Source organism: Rhopalosiphum maidis, chromosome 1 (assembly GCF_003676215.2).
Source record: "Rhopalosiphum maidis isolate BTI-1 chromosome 1, ASM367621v3, whole genome shotgun sequence".
NCBI lineage: Eukaryota > Metazoa > Arthropoda > Insecta > Hemiptera > Aphididae > Rhopalosiphum > Rhopalosiphum maidis.
In genome coordinates, this window is record NC_040877.1 from 34460803 (window position 1) to 34480912 (window position 20110).

Consider the following 20110-nt stretch of genomic DNA (forward strand, 5'->3'; position numbering starts at 1 on the left):
TAAACTATCATACAATTTTTGCAGATCATTCTTTGAGATAAACTAAAATTGCTTGCCCTGTTTTTTTTTTGTACAATTGTTTACCCTAGTGGCTAGTACAAATATAACTGTGGAGTAAGTATAAACATATGAAACATATGGCTCCATAAGGGGGAGGTTAGGTTACTTAGTTCCCCGAAAAATTTTTTTAGAGATTTTGCTATGACTTAAGTGGTCTTGGCATAAAGATAAAGCATCATAAGAGTACCCAATATAGAACTAAGCTTCAGCGTTCAGCCCCTCTCCCCAAATATCAAACACTATTTGTGCCTAATGCAAGTGCACAACATAATAATAATATGACACTATGGCAGTATTTAACTAGGTAGGTTTATAAAAATCGTTAATTATTTTATATGAAGCTATAGATGTAAATTCATAGGTGTAGAAAATAGAAATCTTATCTGATGTATTTTCCGCATAAATATGAAATTAATATGCATTGAGTATTGATTAAAGCATCTAATAATCGTAACGGATCCTGTATTCCTGTTGTAAGCAGAGAGAAATTCTTGGTAGGTTTGTAGAATTGAATGAACCGAATAGGAGATACTGCTATATGATCGTAAATGAAAAATATTATATAGGATATAGTAAAGCATCATTAATGAATACTTACTCAAATTTTGATTTATTTATTTATTTTAATAAATATACATTTAATATAAAAATGATTATAACATTTTAACTTAGTAGAAAACAAATACAATTAATAATAATAATATGGTATACATAAATAATAAATATAAACTTAACCTTAAGATAATAAATGGATTATAATTTAACGAGGACGAGAAAATACGATTTGTTGAAACATAACTATCGCATCAATTGTAAACAGCAAGCCATTAAATCCAAATCCTGATGAACATAGAATTAGTTCGAATTTGCCCATATCTTTATGAAATTGCAGTAAAAAAAATGAGGATACAATACATAAAAGTACTTGTACGATTGAGCCAATGAGTACCTGCAGAGTATTATAATACATATATAAAACGTGTAGGTAACATGCATAAATATAAATACGGACATAGGTACGTAATTAATTAATTAATAATTCACAAGAAAAAATATATTTTATATAAATAATCGTAAAAATTAACAACAATATATGTATTTTTATATTTATATAATTTTCAATTGTTTTAACAATTATTATATTTTTATAATAGGTAAAAATAATTCATACCGATTTAATTATAATTAATCATAATTTAATTTTTTTCTTTTATTTTAATAGAATTAACGTTAATCAGCTTTTTAAGATATATCATAATATATATAAGAACGTGAATACAAAAGTAATAATATAATAAGAGTTATTTAACTTAAGTCTAAATTTAATTAACTTGAGCCATAATAAAAACAAACATGATGTAAACCGTTGTAGGGATGAAAAAAAATAAAATGTGTGCCTCCGTAAACTTAAAATATTAAACTAAGTTTGCATTGCGTATTATTTTTGAAAGCGTAGTATTCCTGGAAAAGCTAAATTTATTGTTAGGGGATAAAAAGAACCCCGAAGCCAAGTATTATTATCCATTAGGAATACGAATATTAAGTAATTCAAACAGTCTTGGGGCATCGACTCTACTCTAGATTAGACCTCGAATGAAATTGATACCAAATTTATCATGCCTATAGCTATAGCTATAGATGAAAGGGAATTGAGATTTAGAGCTTGACTAATAGGCCTGTAATCAAGTTTTGGGCGAGGGATATCGAGGCAAAAACCAGCGAAGCTCATAAAACAGTTTTGCACACGATCAATCCGACAAATGTCAGCGGCAGTATATGGTGACCAGACAACGGACCTATATTCAAGAACCGAACGGACTAAAGCATTAAAGGGAGCCAGTAGACAATCGAGCGAATAGTTAATCGGATTCGTCGCCAAATAAATCCCAAACGCAAGGATTTCATTTTTTAAATTTAATATTTATTCGTTTAATAATAAATTAGCTTATATTATTTATCACCAATTCCATAACGCTTAACCTATAGACTATAGTTACATTTTAAAAGTACCTATATAACTTTTATATTAGTACATAAAAATAAATATAATATATTTTACTCACCAATTTTTTAGGAATTTGTTCTTTGATCAATAATCCACATATGACAAGCATGGTAAAAAACAGACTTACATATATAGAAACTTGGATGAAAATAATTTTGAAAAACCAGTGTGAGTCATGATTTTGTAATTGGAGCAACTTGATATAATCAGTAACATTTTTATTTTTGAATCCCATCATACAAATGGATATCATAATTGGGATAATCTGAAAATTAATCACAACATATAATTTCTCTGTTATATAAATAAGTTTTGTAAATAATTTTTTTCAAAAATTATATTTTTAAATATTGTAAATTACAAATAGTAAATTTCTAGGTTCAAAAGGGGGTTACACTTGTGTCATGTGAGTGAAACCTCCAAGGGATTTTGAATTTTATTAACAGGAAATAGATTCTTCTAGTACAATGTATTTTTTTTTTTTTTAATAAATAAATTAAGATAAATGCTTATTATATATTTATTACGTACCTATTAATTAATAATTATTTTAATACTTAAATTTGAATTTTAATACACAATACATAGGTTAATATATTATTAAATGTGTATTTTTTTTTAATTTTGACGTGATGCAATGTCATATTTTTAGTTAGTATTGGTACAGTGCCATGTACAACTTTTATGTGGCAATCGTTGTTCATAGGTATGTCATATTATGTGCTTACGTTATTTTATACGATGAATATGTATAAGTATATTAATTTAAAATTTTAGTTCACCATTGGTCAAGAATTAAGATACATAGTAAGTATCTACGTGTTATGTTTGTAGCGTGTGAAGTATAATATATAAATATTTATTATTGAAATGAACACTTCGTTATAATTATACTGCAAGTTACAACGGAACAATAAGAAAATTATTATACATTTAAAAATCCATATTTTATATTTAATTATCTTAAATGTTTGCATTTTATACAAAGACCGTTTACTAATAAATTATTATTTGGGTAAATAAACCAAATACACAATTAAGAAAATAAGTTCATCTATGTAAATATTGTTTTTATATTTATTATGGAAATATATTGTTTTTTATAGATTGTTCAATTGTTGGAGGAAAATATAATATTAAACTACAAGATAACATAGCTAACGTCTCAAAATTAAAAAAAATATTTATAGTTATAATAGTAACTATTAATTAAAAATATTTAGACTTAAATATACACAGTGATTCATCAAGTATTTAAGTATGCTTATCCTTATTTTCTTTTTCAATAATGCAATTTTACAAAATATGATTTTTTGAAATTGTAAATATACTCAAAATTATAGAGCATGTTTTATAATTCTTGAGATTTTTTATACTACTTAAGTAATGTACTGGGGTGATACAAAGTATTATTGTTAAAATTAATCTTCCCTTTTCTACTACAAATTATTTAGTGGATAATTTTTCCAAAAAATAAAAATATCAACGTATATATAAAATGAAATTCGAATAATTAGTTTCTGAGTTATTTAACTTTGTTTAATAAGAATAAGCATAACAAGTTTGATAAATATGAGGGCTATAGTAATTTGAATAGTTTAGTAATTAATAATTTATCTATAAATATTTATATTTTTTTTTGAATAGTCCAATTATAATAAATACTTTATCCGATATTACATTTATTTTATATTTTTACAAAATCTCCTTCGTTAACTACTTTATAATTTATTCTTGAAACAAATATTTTAATAACTTAAAACTACTTTTTATTAATCTAATTTTAAATTAGGTACCTACGAAAAAGTTTTCAAAAAAATATCCAATTAATAATTTACAGTAGAAAAGGAGGTTTTTAATTGCAAAATAGAAGTTTATATCGCCACCGAAAACTCTTGTCATAAAAAAATCTAAAGAATTTAAAAATACAATTTTAAACTATGTTTAAAATTTCTAGAAATCAGAAATTGAATACATTTATTATTAAATATAAAATGGAAGTAACTATTAAGAATATTTCGTGAATCACAGCATTGTATATTAATTTCACGAAAAAAGTGTTTTGTATGCAGGATAGACTTATTTAATTAAAGTTAAAACTTTAAGGTCATTTTGAAGGATTCGTCGTGCAGTTTTGTTCAAACATTCAAAGTATTCACACATTATATTAGTATTCCTACAACGAAAAAATAAATAAATATAGTATAAACACAAAAACAAAAGATGGTGATAAAAATATTAACAACAGTGATCCAAAACAATAGACTACTATCCCACTGTGCTAATAGGTATTTAACACTGATAAAAATTAATTTTATTTAGATAATTTAAGTCCAAATTAAGTGTGTATAAGTTATAATAGTTAACAAACAATAAATTTGATTTTTATGAAAAAAGTATTATCCCAACTCAGCTAAAAAGAAGTACCTAACTAGTAACTAATATTTTTTGATGAACAATAAAATTACCATCTAGCTTGATCTCACATAATAATAATTGTTAACTTATGTATTTATAACGAGTACCTATATATTTAATATTTATTTTCGCCTTCCGACCCAAATGCAGCATTGCAAATATGCGTTTCAGTAGAACCTTCTATATGTTAGCTTTTGTATTCTAGAAAAAAAATATTATTAAACTTAACTTAAAGTTAATATATTATAATCTGCTTTTATATGGGATTATTTACGATATTTCTATTTTTATGTAAATTATGAGTATAATATATTATGTAAAATATTACAATTTAAAAATATTCATATCTCGCTGTAAAATTTAAACATCGTAAAAAATCCAATATGCCAACATAAAAAAAGTTCTTAACTTTTATGTTGATACAGAATCTATTCGCTACAACTAATACTAAAGCTAACAATATAGAATTTGTTCTAGAGAGAGAAAACGAAAAGTTTGTTGAAATCTTCTAAAGAATTAATCCCACTATTCTAATTTATTATATAGTAAATAGTAATGTTTAGAGATAATTAAACACGTTTAAATTTACTAAATTATTAAGTCAATGAATATTTATTTTAATATTATAACGTAATTTGTCAAAGATCTAACTCCAAATGCATATAAAAAAAATACGCAAATGTATTTTTACTATTTGTATACATATAATAAATTTTGTGGGATCTTGTATTAAAGTTTCAAGAGTTTTGATCCGGTAAATAATTTTTTATCGACATTTACAGAAAAAACTATTCGTTTCTGAGTTAAAAATTATTTATGTACATTATCATATATTATAATCTTATAAATATAATAACCAGTGCTCGTCGTGCTCGAATTGGGAAAAATTAAGTAGAGGAGCTGAACCCAATGATTCAAAAACTGCGTTCCAAGTGTACAATTACTTAACACAGACCCAGATTAATAAACTATCATCAAAAATAATTATGATACTAAAAATTGTAAAATTTGTTATATTATAAATTGAAATCCACATTTTAATAAAAATAATTTTGGACATAAGTTTGTTCCTGTAAAAAAAATAAAGTTGGGGTACGTCAAAAAAAAAAATAGTAAAATTATACTTAATAGTATAAATTTATAATTATATATATTCCAAATCTATTTCAATAACTATCAGAGGAGTAATAGAAACATCGTGGTGCTGTCTGTTATGCTAAATATATTTATTAAAATTATGTTAAAACAACTTTTCCTAGGATATTAAAAATGATACTGCAAGTGAATTTAATTTAATTATTGTTAGTCAAGAAAAAGGAACTAATTTTATTTAACTATTCAATAAAAGTAATTACGCCCTATTTTTATATAATTTCATTAATATATACCTATTTATGTATATACTACCCTTAATTATTTTATTTATATGTTCTGTGAAATGCACAATATTCTGACACCTCGCAGAAGATCTAATATTTGCTAAGTTATTATTTTAACATTTAATGAAATAGTTTTGATAAAAATTCGACAATATTAAAATGTATTAGGTATTTAAATATTTAGAGACATAGAATATAATATGGTTTATATGTAAAAACTACACATCAGAGGATATTTAAGTATTGTGACACGTCTTTTTTAACGATATACCTATAAAAAACTTATATATTGTATAACTCTATTACGATACGTTTTATTTTAAAATAATCGAAACTCCAACAATGACTCATTTATAATTAAGTATGTGTACATCATAATATTTAGATAACATTGAATCAAAAAGTGTTATTATTCTTAGTTCTTACGATAACACAACCTCTTACGGTGAAGTAGGATAACGAAATAAATTATTATAATACATTTAAGAATAAATCAAAAGAAATATAAGTATTATTTTGTTTTAATTTTTTTTATATTGAAACTAAAAATTTACAAACAAAATCATTTTTTATAAACATTTGAAGAAGTTTAAATTTGTACAATATTACTTATTTATGATAAGTATTTATGATTTATTTATTATTTAATAATGATAATTATTTTGTTTGAACTTGAAACTTTTACGTACATATTATATTATAATGAATTTTACTAAACGCAATGATATTTTTGATTTATTTTGAGATAATAAGATTTATTTATATTATGAATATAATTTTACTATTTTATGGTATTTACATAAACATTAAACATGTTATTAAATTTTGAATTATATAAGTTGATATAATATGATAAAAGTATATGTTATTATAATAATAATTTAATTTTAATTAAATATAAAATATTACTAATAATAATAAATGCAATATTTTCAGTCAAAAAATATATCAATCTACCGTACTTAATACTAAAAGTAAAATAAATGACTTTAATAGCTATGTACATCAAAAACCATATCATGAAATATACTTAGTGATTTAGGATGACACTGACAGATCGTCTCCGCTCAGAATCCTATTTCGTGTACAATGATATATCATTGAATTCAAATTTAGCATTAAACCCATAACAGCGACCCACTCGACACCTAATGTACAGTAATACAGTAGTGATATATACTTGCCTACATTTTTTTTGTTTAAACTTTAAATTTATAAGTTTTTTTTGTTTCACCGCAATAACACGTTAATACATATATGACATGAGACTGGTGTTGCTGCAGTGATTAACCACACTATTTATAACAATGACAATAATATTATAAGTGAATCATTATAATACTTTATATATGATATTAATATATTATATATTATTGACTATTGTAGTATTTTATTACCTATGTATTGTATTTGTCATCGCCGTGTTACACGCACGCGTGATCAGAATTTGTGGTTTAACGCAAACGTTTGGAAGGACTAATATATTACAAAATTATATGTCAAGCATAATATTTTAATGGCTGTCAAATATTGGGCTAGTAACATGATTCCTAATTTTTTTTTAGGAATTGAATAGATTTTAATAATCATTTATATTCACAATTTCACTTGAATTAAAATGCAATATTGCCATAACATTCGCTTGTTCTCGTTATCATAAAAAAATTTAGATATGTTTATTAAACTATAATTAATAAAAAACAAAAACTCCAATGAACGCTAAGTTATTGATGCAAGATGCATAAAATGATTAAATGATTTAAGTGGCCATATCGACGCGACGATGCTTCAGTTCATAACAGCTATTATTCAGTACTATAAATCATTTTTTTTTTTTAGATAGAAACCCAAAATGTTGAATGCATTTGCTATATACTATAATCAAAATTTAACCATATTTTAATTTTTGAGTAAATAACAGCACAGCAAATAATATCGCGTTGATAACTTATCTTTGAACTGTTATAATTTTGAACCAAGGTGTTGATATCATTATAAAACAGAGTATATGTATTATGTGTTACATAAAATGAAAATTGATAAAGTTATTATCATAGATACTAGATGATCCTGCACAACATTGCCCGTGAATTTACCCATTCTTAAACTTCGTTAAATATTAACTACACACATTTTTAATATAGTTATATAGAATTGTTTTGACAAAACATAATATAAAGATGTTCAATTATATTCAATCATAATACTTAACTAATTTTTAGCTGCGTGCTATAATAAATATCTGTAAAAACTACTATAAAATAGGAGCCTTTCCCGGATAAATGGACAGATAGTCAAATGTATCGGAAGTCTGAACGTGTTTCATGCGATATTACATTTAATTTGTACGTTTATAAATCACATCATATATATAATTTGAATATCTATACTGTTCATTAGTCGTAGGCAAGATAAATAAAATGAAAAAAATAAGATAGTTTTTTTATTGTAAGAGAGACGATTTTTCAAAACTGTGCTATAACCTTATAATTGTCTTATTTTTTGTAGCTAATAGCGGTTACTAAATAAACGTTTATACTATAAAGTATATAGGTATGTGTATGTGTGTGTACAAAAAAATATTAAATATCCATTGTCAAAAATAATATTACCCATCTCTAAAATTCAAATGTTTTTAAAATCCCTTCTTATTGGCTTATTGCACATATAGAGGAACCACTATTTCAAATGTCAAGTTAATATGAATTTTGTCATTTTTAAGAAATAGAGATAAATACGTGTATTTAAATTTTACTTGTATAGTTTTATTATACATACATCACAAATATAAGTTATACAATTATATTAAAATAATCACAATAAAATGTTGTTACCTATACTGAACATCTATATAAAGATCAATACATGGTATATTTTTATGATTTTCCATATTATTTTTAAAAATACTAGAATCTTTTGACTCCGCGTCCCAAAAGATTCAACTAGAAACCATTTTTATTAGAAACCACTCTTACAATTGATGATCAAAGAAATTTTTCTATAGAAAAAAAGTTTCCTTACACAAGAAAAAAATACACATCATTGTAAAAATAATGTATTCATTATTCCGATCAGAATTTAAAATCTCATAAAAATATTAAAAAACTAAAAATAGAAAAATTTAAATTTAATCGGTCTTTTACGTTATAATTAATAAAATGTATAATAAAGTAAATAATATTAGGTATTATAACGATTGATTTCAAACGGATTTCGTTATCAAATGTTATTATTGAACGATCCAAGTTCTTACCATTTCGGCGATCCTTAACAGCATCAACATGTTGGCCAATGGACGATGGACGAAGGTGATGTAGATAAGTATGTATAATTTATAATAAATGTGATATTATAAATTAATGGAATACGACGCCGTTATGATAAACGACCATATGGATGGAACTCCGCTATATTATGAGTTTATCGAATGTTACCGGGCCGTCAGATCGAATTATCGAACCACGTTGATCTGTAAAAAGCGCGAAAACGTCAAAAACGCAACGGCGACGACGACGACGACGATAATATCGATACCTACACGAAGATCTACATCGATCGTTACATATGATATACCACTTAATGTGCTAATATACACGTGATAAGTATTATGAGTAGGTACCCACCCACCTTACAGCCTGCAATCGTACATTTATCGCTACGTAAATAACACTCGAAACATCGTCATTTCGCTGCAGCAGTAAGTGTACAATCGATTTCGGCGAAGCGCGCACCCGTTCGTATTGGTGAACAGCATGTATCTATACACATATAATATATACACGATGTCGACGCGTAGGATTTGTGATATCGCAACGTAAACATCGATGTGCGCTCCGATTCTGCGATTTTTTTTTTTGAGGTCAACCGTTATAATATTATATTTTGGTATAATAATGCGGCACTTGAAGACAGTGTATAGTTTGGGCACCGCAATCACCACACGACGTGTCGACCTTGTTCTGCAAACCATTGAGTGTGTAGGGGGGAGAGGCAACGCATGTAATAGTGTAATATGATAATGATAAACGTTACTATAGGACTATAGATAGCGTAACTATCGTCGTTAAGTAAAATACTTGTAATAATAATATTATGGTTTATAGTCCACACGCGGCATAATGATTTGTGATTTTCGATTGTCGAAATAAATAATATTCTATTATATAGGAAGGATCTCCCCGGGTGGTAATGTACAAAAAAATTGAAAACTATAAACTATTATATATTATATATAGACCCATAATGCGCCCATACTAAAGATCGTCCCCGTTCAACAGCTAGATTCGTTTTAAGATAGGTTTAAATATTCGTATTTCGGGGTCCTTGAATATTTAAAATTCCAATTACATTTTCAACAAAATGTATACTAGGAATGTAAAATATCTTAGAATTACATAAAACCATTAAAATGTTTTATTTCAAATAAAAGTAGTTTACTTCTCTTTAGTACGTGATCTTGTCTTTCATTTGGTACAATTTTTGGTTTCACAGAATAAAAAATAAGTCGGTGCAAAATTTTTTTTTGTAATATTTAAGTACAATTTTCAAAAATGTGCACCATCGACAGAATGAGTTATGTGATTTTATGCTCGATTAGAGACTATAGTAAATACGTTAACTATTAAGGTATATTATTTAAACATTAATATTTTAATATAATATTATTGCCATACTAGAATAAATAATCATAAAAAAAATAATTTAAAAATATATTTACATAATATGTAGAAAAACTAATAAGAAAATTAACCATAGTCTTATTCTCCCCCTTGACTGATATTTTAATATAGAAAATAGTTAAAACATCGATGGTATATTTTATAATGTATTTAATATACTTATTATCATAATCGTCATTATTTTATTATTATTTTTCATTTATTTTATAATTATGTAAATTAAATATCAAAACATTTATAAATGTTATTAAAAACACTGACACACTGATGCATTATTGATAAAATAAATCTATAAGTTATGAAGTTATATTTAGTTGTATATATAACGTATTTTAAACACTCTGTGTCAAAAATATAAATTGTTTATTAAATATTAATCATACAGATATATAGTAACATAATATATCATATTATCATAATAATATTTTGAATACAGCTGAATATAAGTATTTATTTATAAGAAATTGTTATCTATTTTTTGTTTGAAAATATGTTTGTGCTATTAAATTTTACGTACCTACAAATTATTTTAATGCTCTTTTCAACGTACATAACAACCTTAATTAAGTCGCTACACGGAGAAACGTGTATAAAAAGTTAATGTTTTACAACCTCTATGCAGCTTTGTTTAAAATCGCGAGAAACTGTAATACACCCCGAACTAATGAACTATGTTAAAGTAAGCAGGCAACATACAGCCAATATAATAAATATTATATAATAATTTAACTCGGAGTGAACGACGCTTCGGATGCGTTCTTCCATCTTTATCTGTTATTCCTCTTTATGACATTCAGCTCATCAAAACTAACAATACGGTGGATCGACGATCGTAATATTTGTTGCAGTTATTTGGTTTCCAATATATACATAGGTACTTATCTAGTTATTTGAAATTGTTAAGTAGGTATACGTTAGGTATATGTATATAATATATGATTTCAATACTTCAGTATCTATCTATACTTGCATTGTTGTCTAGTGTATAATATAAGCTAAATTTGATCGCGTGAATTATATGAATACGTACATTATGACTATGATATATTACATATTAACATAATATGTTCGTTCTTATTCTCATATTATACAACACACGTGCAATTGAAATACAATAAAATAATTTACTTTCAATGTGTATACTGTATAAACATATACGCGTTTTGGAGGATATACGTAGCGTGTACGTTAGGTTACGACGTATGTCAATTTACTATTATACTAAATTAGTGTATATCTCGTAAAAACTTTTGTATACCTACTTAGCATAAATGTATTAAGTAATAAAATACTTGAATATTTATGTAAAAAACATTGTCCATATCCATAAAATAGATAATTAGCAAATACTTACCTATATACTTAGGATTTGGCATATTTCAGTTATTTTATTGTTCAATAAGTTAATAATTAAACAATTTGTTGAATTGATTTTTCATTGATATTTGGTTACAGGGAATAATAATGAAATAAATTACAGAAAAATAGAATAACGCTTATAGTGTTGTAATTTGATATACCTAATATTGAATGCATGATGTAAAAATTCAAACGAAGCGATAACATTTTTTTAAATTTTTTTTTAGTGTTTGTCGTTTGATTATACTGAATGTGATTATAATAGATGAGTAAGTAGTTTTGCGATGCTACATCCTGAAAAAAAACTGCGAAAACATCACTTGCACATAACTCTGTAGATCTGGCACAAAATCATCATAATTAAATATAAATATACTAATATTGCAACGAATTATCGCTAAACAATAATGGATATTGTACAATATATAATACTACACTATACAATTACTATAATAAATAAGATTTCTGATTAAAATAAGACGCACGATGTATATTGATATTTTCAAGTTAAATACAAAATAATTTATTTACCGCGGTCAAAATAAGATTCTGAGAGTGGTTACACGATTATATAATATATGCATTTGTGTAATTTATGCATACGCAGGGTTTTAGGATTTAAATTTATTTCGAAGATTTTTTTTTTAAAGATTTTTACATGAATTGTATACATAGAGCGAGTCACAATAAACGAACGCGAATACCTGATCACGTCCTTTAATTTTAATAATATATGTACACAGTTTTTCCAAACTTTTAAAAGGATAAAAAACACATAAATCCGTAGCTAAACATTTTAGAACCAACTCCATTATTGATACTTTATCCTTTATCCATGCATTTTTAATCCGATAAAGTTCAAAGAACGTAGTTGAACTTCCAACGTAACTATATGGTTTTATTTTTATGTTAATAGTTAAATAAATATTAATAATATTGTGCCCTTTGATATTACTTTTTATGATGCATCTCGTAAATCTATATGAGCCGATCTATTAAACAATTAACAAAAAATGTTCAATGCATAGCTATTTTTTGTTACATTTACAAAAAGGCTACCCGGTTATTGGGCAATTATAGGTATTCATAAATTTAACAATTTTGCATTATTGAACCAAGTAATTGGGCCACTAATTTAATTCGAATATTCTGATTATATATTTAAAATTTATGTTTCAATATTTTTAAACTAAAATCGAAACAGAATTTTAAGATAAAATTAAAAGCGTATAAATACATTGAAAACAATGAAATGGACTTTAATTCAAATTAATTACGATAAAATTCTTCATATAATATAAAAATACAATAAAATAGAAAAAACCCGATTTAATTTTGTAAAATCTTTATCAAATTATTTTAAAACAAAAGGTGATATTGAAAAATAATTGATAATATTATATAACTATATTTTAAATTGACTGTGTGTAATAATATATCCTTGGTTTAATTATAATATTCATATTTAAAAAAAATTATATTTATTAAAATCATAAATAATTTATATTAATAATAATTACATAGTAATATCACAATTTTTGAGTTCTTTAATATATATTTCTTTATATATATTAATTTTTTTTAATGTATTTGTATATGGAACATGCTAATTATTTTATAATGAGGTATTTAAACATTTTTTTTTTTTTTTAATAAATATTAAAATTTAAAAAAGTGTTCAGTGTATTATAAATATTATTCACATGTTGTACTTTTATGATACTTCGATTAATTTATTTTGTATTTTATTGTTGCAGAACATAGTATTTGTTTTTAAAAAAAATTAACCATACATATAAACTACACGGCGGTGTAAATAGGCAATTTAGCTACATAGCTGTCATTTGTTCATTTTATTGAATTATAATTATAATTGCGTTCAACACCAATGCCATACATGTACCTAGCAATTGTGTAAGATATAGAAATGATGGATTTTTGAATTTTAATTAAATAATGTAATGATTAATTGAAAAAATTGTTAAAGAAGAATTATTATTAACTTGATATTATTTAAATATCAAATTTCATCAAAATTTAAACATAAAAAGTGAGAGTATTATGTATTTTTGATATTTTCAAGTTACAGTAAGAAAAAATTATGAGGAATTAATTAACATTTTTAAGCATTTTGAATTTGAAAAAAAATTTTATCGATATAAATAAAAAAAAAGGCGGCCAAATAAATACTGTATCTATAATAGGTGTCGATTGTATACGTATACGAAAAAAAGAGTTTACCCTATATATTATATATATATAGGTATATTTTATGATAAGTTTTTTGATATTGCTATTTAAATATTTTATTTTAATATAATATTAAATTTATAAATTGATTTAATTTTCATCAAAAATATTATATTTATTATATAATTAGTATAAAATTATTATAATAATTATATATATTTATACCATATCGTCCATATTATATACTCGTATATTTATATTATTATTGTTATTAACTAAAAAGTTAATAACGCCTTACTGTAAAACAATGTGGACAGGTAAATAGTATTAAAATATAATATCTGAGAGTTATTTTACATATTTTTAAAATGTCATTGCGAACATATAGAAAATTCATATAATATGTGTAAACGTTTAAGATGCTTTTGAATATTATTTAAAAATCGTAGTAAAATAATATTAACGCCGTTCAATAATTTATAATAATATTATTTATTAATAAAATATGTACTTTCGTCCAAATTTGAACTTAAAATATCTTTAAAAAATAATTTAATAAAGAAATAAATATATTATTAAATTCGACATATTCATTGCTCCACTAAAAATCTAAAACAGCGAAAAAAGTACGAAATATATCAATATAAAATATTAATAAATAACTCAAAACAGTTAAAATATTATTTAAATAATACATCTAGAAAATTCTACGGAAAATATTGATCTTTACTAATTTTTTGAATATATAGTGTTGCATAAATATTTTCATATTTTTTTTTTTAGTTATTCCCTATTATTTTGAAAATTACTTTTTTCTTCGGTACTGTGAGCTGACTTATAATGCTGAAATTTATTGCAACAAACAGTTTTCTAACTTGTTCTGCGTAATATTAAACCTGAAAATGTATCTACCATTTTGTAGCGACTTGCAACTTTATTTATTCATCTGAAAGTTTAAAAAGATTACTATTAAGGTGAAAGTATAGTTCACAGTGTAACACATAAATATATATAAAACAATAGTTATAACTATAAACACGATATACTGCAGACTGCAGAGAAATATACAGACTACTCACAAATATTTAACAACTTGTGAGAAGTTTGCAACGAATAGTTGTAAAGAGTACTACGTCAAACCACTAAGGGTAGTATAAAAACTATTTCTGCTGGTACAACTATATAAGTGTATTGCATAATGTCACGTAAACTCAAAAATTAATAACAACTTTCGTCAGATGGTTTAAAAATAGAAATACCGTAATGTGTATGAAATAAAAATAATATAACTCTATAGCTGACATTTTGATAAAAACCAAAATTATTTTAATGATTAATTAATTTTTTTTTTTCTGTTTAATATTTTATTTACGCTATTTAATAATATACTATAGTAACAATTTAAAAATGCGATCGCAGGTATAAAGTAATTTACTATATCTACTTTTATTTTACTGCTACAGAAGTGTGGAGGGTTTTTTTTTTTATTCATTCTATTATAATTAAAATATTTACTACCGTTTAATATGCATTTTTTTTTACACAATTATTTTTTAAACATGATGAGTGAGTAATAATATTGCAATGTCGTGTCTTAATATTACACCATTGAGGTGCACACTAAAGGTCATTGCTCTACTAACTTTTCTGGACAATGGAAAATGTCATGTTTTTGACATTTAAAATTATTATTCACGTGATACGCAATGAAGGGTTGGATTTTTTTAGTTTTCGTGGAACAATGTTAATTTAATTGTTATAATAAATGTAGCTACGAGCTATGATACTTACTGCAAAATTATTTAACATTTACTCTTAAAATTTTTAATAAATTAATTTTAATTGTTTATTTATATAAACAATGTACTATCCACATATAATTAGTAAAAAAAAAGCAAAACTGATGATATAAAATATGACAGGAAAAAACTTAAAAAAAAATGATAAATGAAGTTACACATCGATGACATTTTTTGTTATGTATGTTAATTAATCATTCTAGTTATTAATATCATAATTATATCATCGAAATCCATTTAAGATAATGTGTATACTATACAGGTACAATAATAAAGTATTATAAATTTTTAATGAAGTCACTTTGATAATAAAAAATACAGAGGTAGAGAAATAATAATAGACTATATGATATACTTTGTTACGTTATTATTTCTTTATGATTTACATGTAATACAATGGTTAGGAAGGAAAAGAAGGGTTAATTAATGAAGTAAGATTGGAAAAAATTTTGAAAACCATATTTCATTCTTAGATTAATTAATTTTTTTAAAAATGATAGATTCATAAAGAACAGAGTCACACCGTACACGATGGACTAATCAGGACTCATAAATTGAAAAGAGACACCGTGTGTTTTTTATTAGGCTTATAATAGTTTGAATGATTATTTTTTAGTACTTGGGAAAATATTTGTATTTTAGACATCCGTTAAAGTTGTGTAGCTGGATGTGTGATCACATAAGGTCCACATAAGGTGCACTTTGCTAGAATGTTATGTCTAAAATTAAATTTTAAATATGTTTAACTTTAAAGAATTTGTATAAATATATTTTTTAAACCAACGTAAAATAATTTAATATATGCATAAATTACAACGATAAAAAATACAAATAAGCTATATCAAGATATATTTTTTTAATAAAACTGGAGACTAAGAACTATAGTAGTGTACTACAATTCATAAACTATATGAAAATATTTTTTTTTTTTTTTTGAAGAAAACTTTACTGACAAAAATAATTTTCAATTCTCTAAAATACTATACATTCTATATCTACTCCATTGAAATTCAGGCTAAAATCCTACTTAAGATAATTACAGTGAAACATCCATACAACGAACTCCAATTTTACAAAATTTTCATGTTTAACAAAATATTTTTAAGATCTATGACCTTCATTGTTAATGCATACGTATTCTATTTAACAAATTCTTTCATATTACGATTTTTTTTTTTTTGTTGCTTATTCGACTTCGTTGTATGACAGTTTCACTGTAAATAAATCAAATTTTACTTATATTATATTGTATACATTTAAGAACAAACCTGCAATATTTTAATAAGAAAAAAAAAGGTTGAATTATTTTTATTGCAAAAATGTCAGATTTTATCACTAAAATAATCCATTATTAACTAACGCAATATTACTAAATATACATAGTATTTTAATTATTAAAAAATAGATTCTAATTAAATTTAAAGATAAAACTGTAGAATAATTATGTTTATATATTGTGTAGAAACATTATGTATATTGTTATAATAATTTTACCAATTTATTTTCTTAAAAAAAAAGTAGTTGTATTATGTACTTAATTTAACAATCTCTTAAGTACAATTTTTAACATGCCGTCGCAATAAGCCCTGATATAAGTCAAGTTTTTATTGTTTTGATTTTAGTTTTATCGTATAATATTATAAAAAGTAAGTATAGTACGGCTAACTTAAAATATTAAAGTAAGGTCAACCTGTGGTTATTCTGAATATTTGCAAACTGTACGGTTTTACGTTATTATCGAAAAACCAACAAAAGGTCTTAAAAGCTCTGGGTCCCCTTCACAAAGCTGACTCATCCGATTCGTTACACTAGTTCGGGTCTTCTTGGCGCCACATTTATCAATGAGTCGACATGTTATATACTGTACAACGACAATATAGCTGGGTGTTAAAGGCTAGGCTATAATCGTATTTTTGTTCTCAGTGGTTTTAATGTTTAATAAAAATTAAAACTGTAAACATCGAGACAAATTCCCGAACCATTATTATAAATCATAATATTGTTTTAATTTATAGCATTGGCGGTATTTTGTATAAATTCGCGATTTTCACAAAACAAACGGTATGGTATTAGCAAATCACAACGATATCAAATAAGCACTATTGATTTGTATATAAACACTTAGAGTAACTAACTGCATGTATATAAAACATATTTATACATACATAACTAACAAATTATTATATTATGTACCTATGCACAATGCACTACAGCGCCAAAGTAAAAGCAAACGCACACGACTATCAACTACTACTACTACTATATCAAGTATACAGGTAACGTGTATGAATGAGTCCTAAAAGTTTATTAATAAGTTCCATGCCATACGCTTTCTAAAGCAACTTTGAACCACATTGGAGATATATTAAACTTTGAAAATAATCCAATACACTTTATTATTCGATAAAATGCATCGATATTCAATTTAAGCGTTATCGTTAATATTTTCCTTGTACATAAATGTCGTCAACGACAATTCCAAAGATATGCGTTCAATCAAAACAGTACATAAGAATAATATTAAAGCAATTGGTATGGACATGATTTCTGTTTATTGTGTCATATTAATAATATATTTATGTCTACTTGTTGTAAAATCAAACGGGATATATAATAAAATATACAACTTAATCAATAAATAATTATACATAATATTGTGTTTGTCGTTGCCGATGACTCGAGGCTTAAATACGATCAATACCGAGCAAATTAGCATATTTACACAGTTCTTTCCTATACACGAATTACTAAACCACATACCTACTATACCTACCTACTAGTCCTGCGAAGTTCACGATCTACAGAGTGAATTGTCCACTATGCGTCCATGCTTACGCCCCTTTCATATTTTTATAATTAATTTATCGAAATTCCAATTTTTATAACTTTTAAAAACGATATTTTCAAATACTTATATTTTTCTATATCATATTTAAGAAGTGAAACGAGCAACACACATATTTTTAAAATGATGCCCTCCCTGTCTCAAACTGTACATCTTTAAGTAAATTTATGATTTTTTTAAGTTAATGTATCTAGATTCATCAAATTCAGACCAATAGTTAATGAGTATTTACATTTTTTTATATTTTGTAATATGGAAAATAATCATTTACAATCTTTAAAAAATAGTTGTATTCATTTACAAACAAAATTTTATATTGCTCTTAATGCTCTTTAGTCTTTAGAAGACGTCGTACCCGCATATAATATTATTATTCAATTATATTAGATGAATAAAATATATAGAATAGTTTACATATTTGTATCAATATTGAATAATAACTATACCTACTTATAAATGTCAACTATTATTTAATTATTTATTTATCTTCTATTGGTCAATACATAAATACATAATATATGTACAAATTGCATGTATACGTAATAAATAAATTATAGTCTATAGGTAGTTGTAATTTAAAATATTTATTTTATAATTTGTTTTACATTGAGCACATGCACAATTAATTACATTCTTATCGTTATTGTTGGTGGAAATCAGGAATAGAGCTTTGGAGGCTTAACCTCTGAAAATGGACAAAAATAAAATAATTCTTATATTCTCTTTTACAAACATAGAATCTATAATTTCCATATAAAAAGTTCTAGGTATGTAGAATATTTTTTTTTAAATTAAAAATATTTTGTTAAAAATAATTTATAATTTTTTTCCATATAAATTACTTGCATATTGCGTGAATAGAAATAATAATTTTTAACGAAACGAAAAAAAAAATTCCGTGCCAACACAAATGAATTATATTTTACTTTTATTGATAAATAAAACTATATTCATTTCTGGATATTTTTAAAATTTCTTTAAGTAATATTTTATAAGGAATATCGATCACATTATAGCAAGCCTTAACACTGCAAAATCCCTAAAAAAATTTTAAAAAAATTGTAGATACCTAAATACTTAAAATTTATCTAAAATCTATAAGAAAATTGCGAAAAAAAAATATAAATGATAATAATATTATAAATATGGTAGAAAGTTTGAAGTCTATCATACCATAATATTTTAATTTATAACATATTAACTAATATTGTTTGATAGAAATTTTTATGTTTTTATTTCAATAACCAATTTTGTCAAGATTTTTCAAATGCTCATACAAATTTAATCTGCTTTATTTACTCTTAACTTTTATTTACGTATTTCAATAAAATCAATTTACGAAAGTCCTTGTATTAAATATTATCAGACTTAAGTTA

General features: G+C 24.3%; 1 protein-coding gene across 1 annotated transcript; it reads right to left on the minus strand.

The window, feature by feature from the left end:
- Positions 1 to 735: 735 nt before the first annotated feature.
- On the minus strand, positions 736 to 9440 carry LOC113548859. Its single transcript, XM_026949948.1, has 3 exons — positions 9116 to 9440; positions 2124 to 2330; positions 736 to 1009 (listed from the first exon to the last, which is right to left on the minus strand). Exons 1-3 carry the CDS (start codon positions 9143 to 9145, stop codon positions 821 to 823), a joined length of 426 nt encoding a protein of 141 aa, XP_026805749.1. The 5' UTR covers positions 9146 to 9440; the 3' UTR covers positions 736 to 820.
- Positions 9441 to 20110: the final 10670 nt, after the last annotated feature.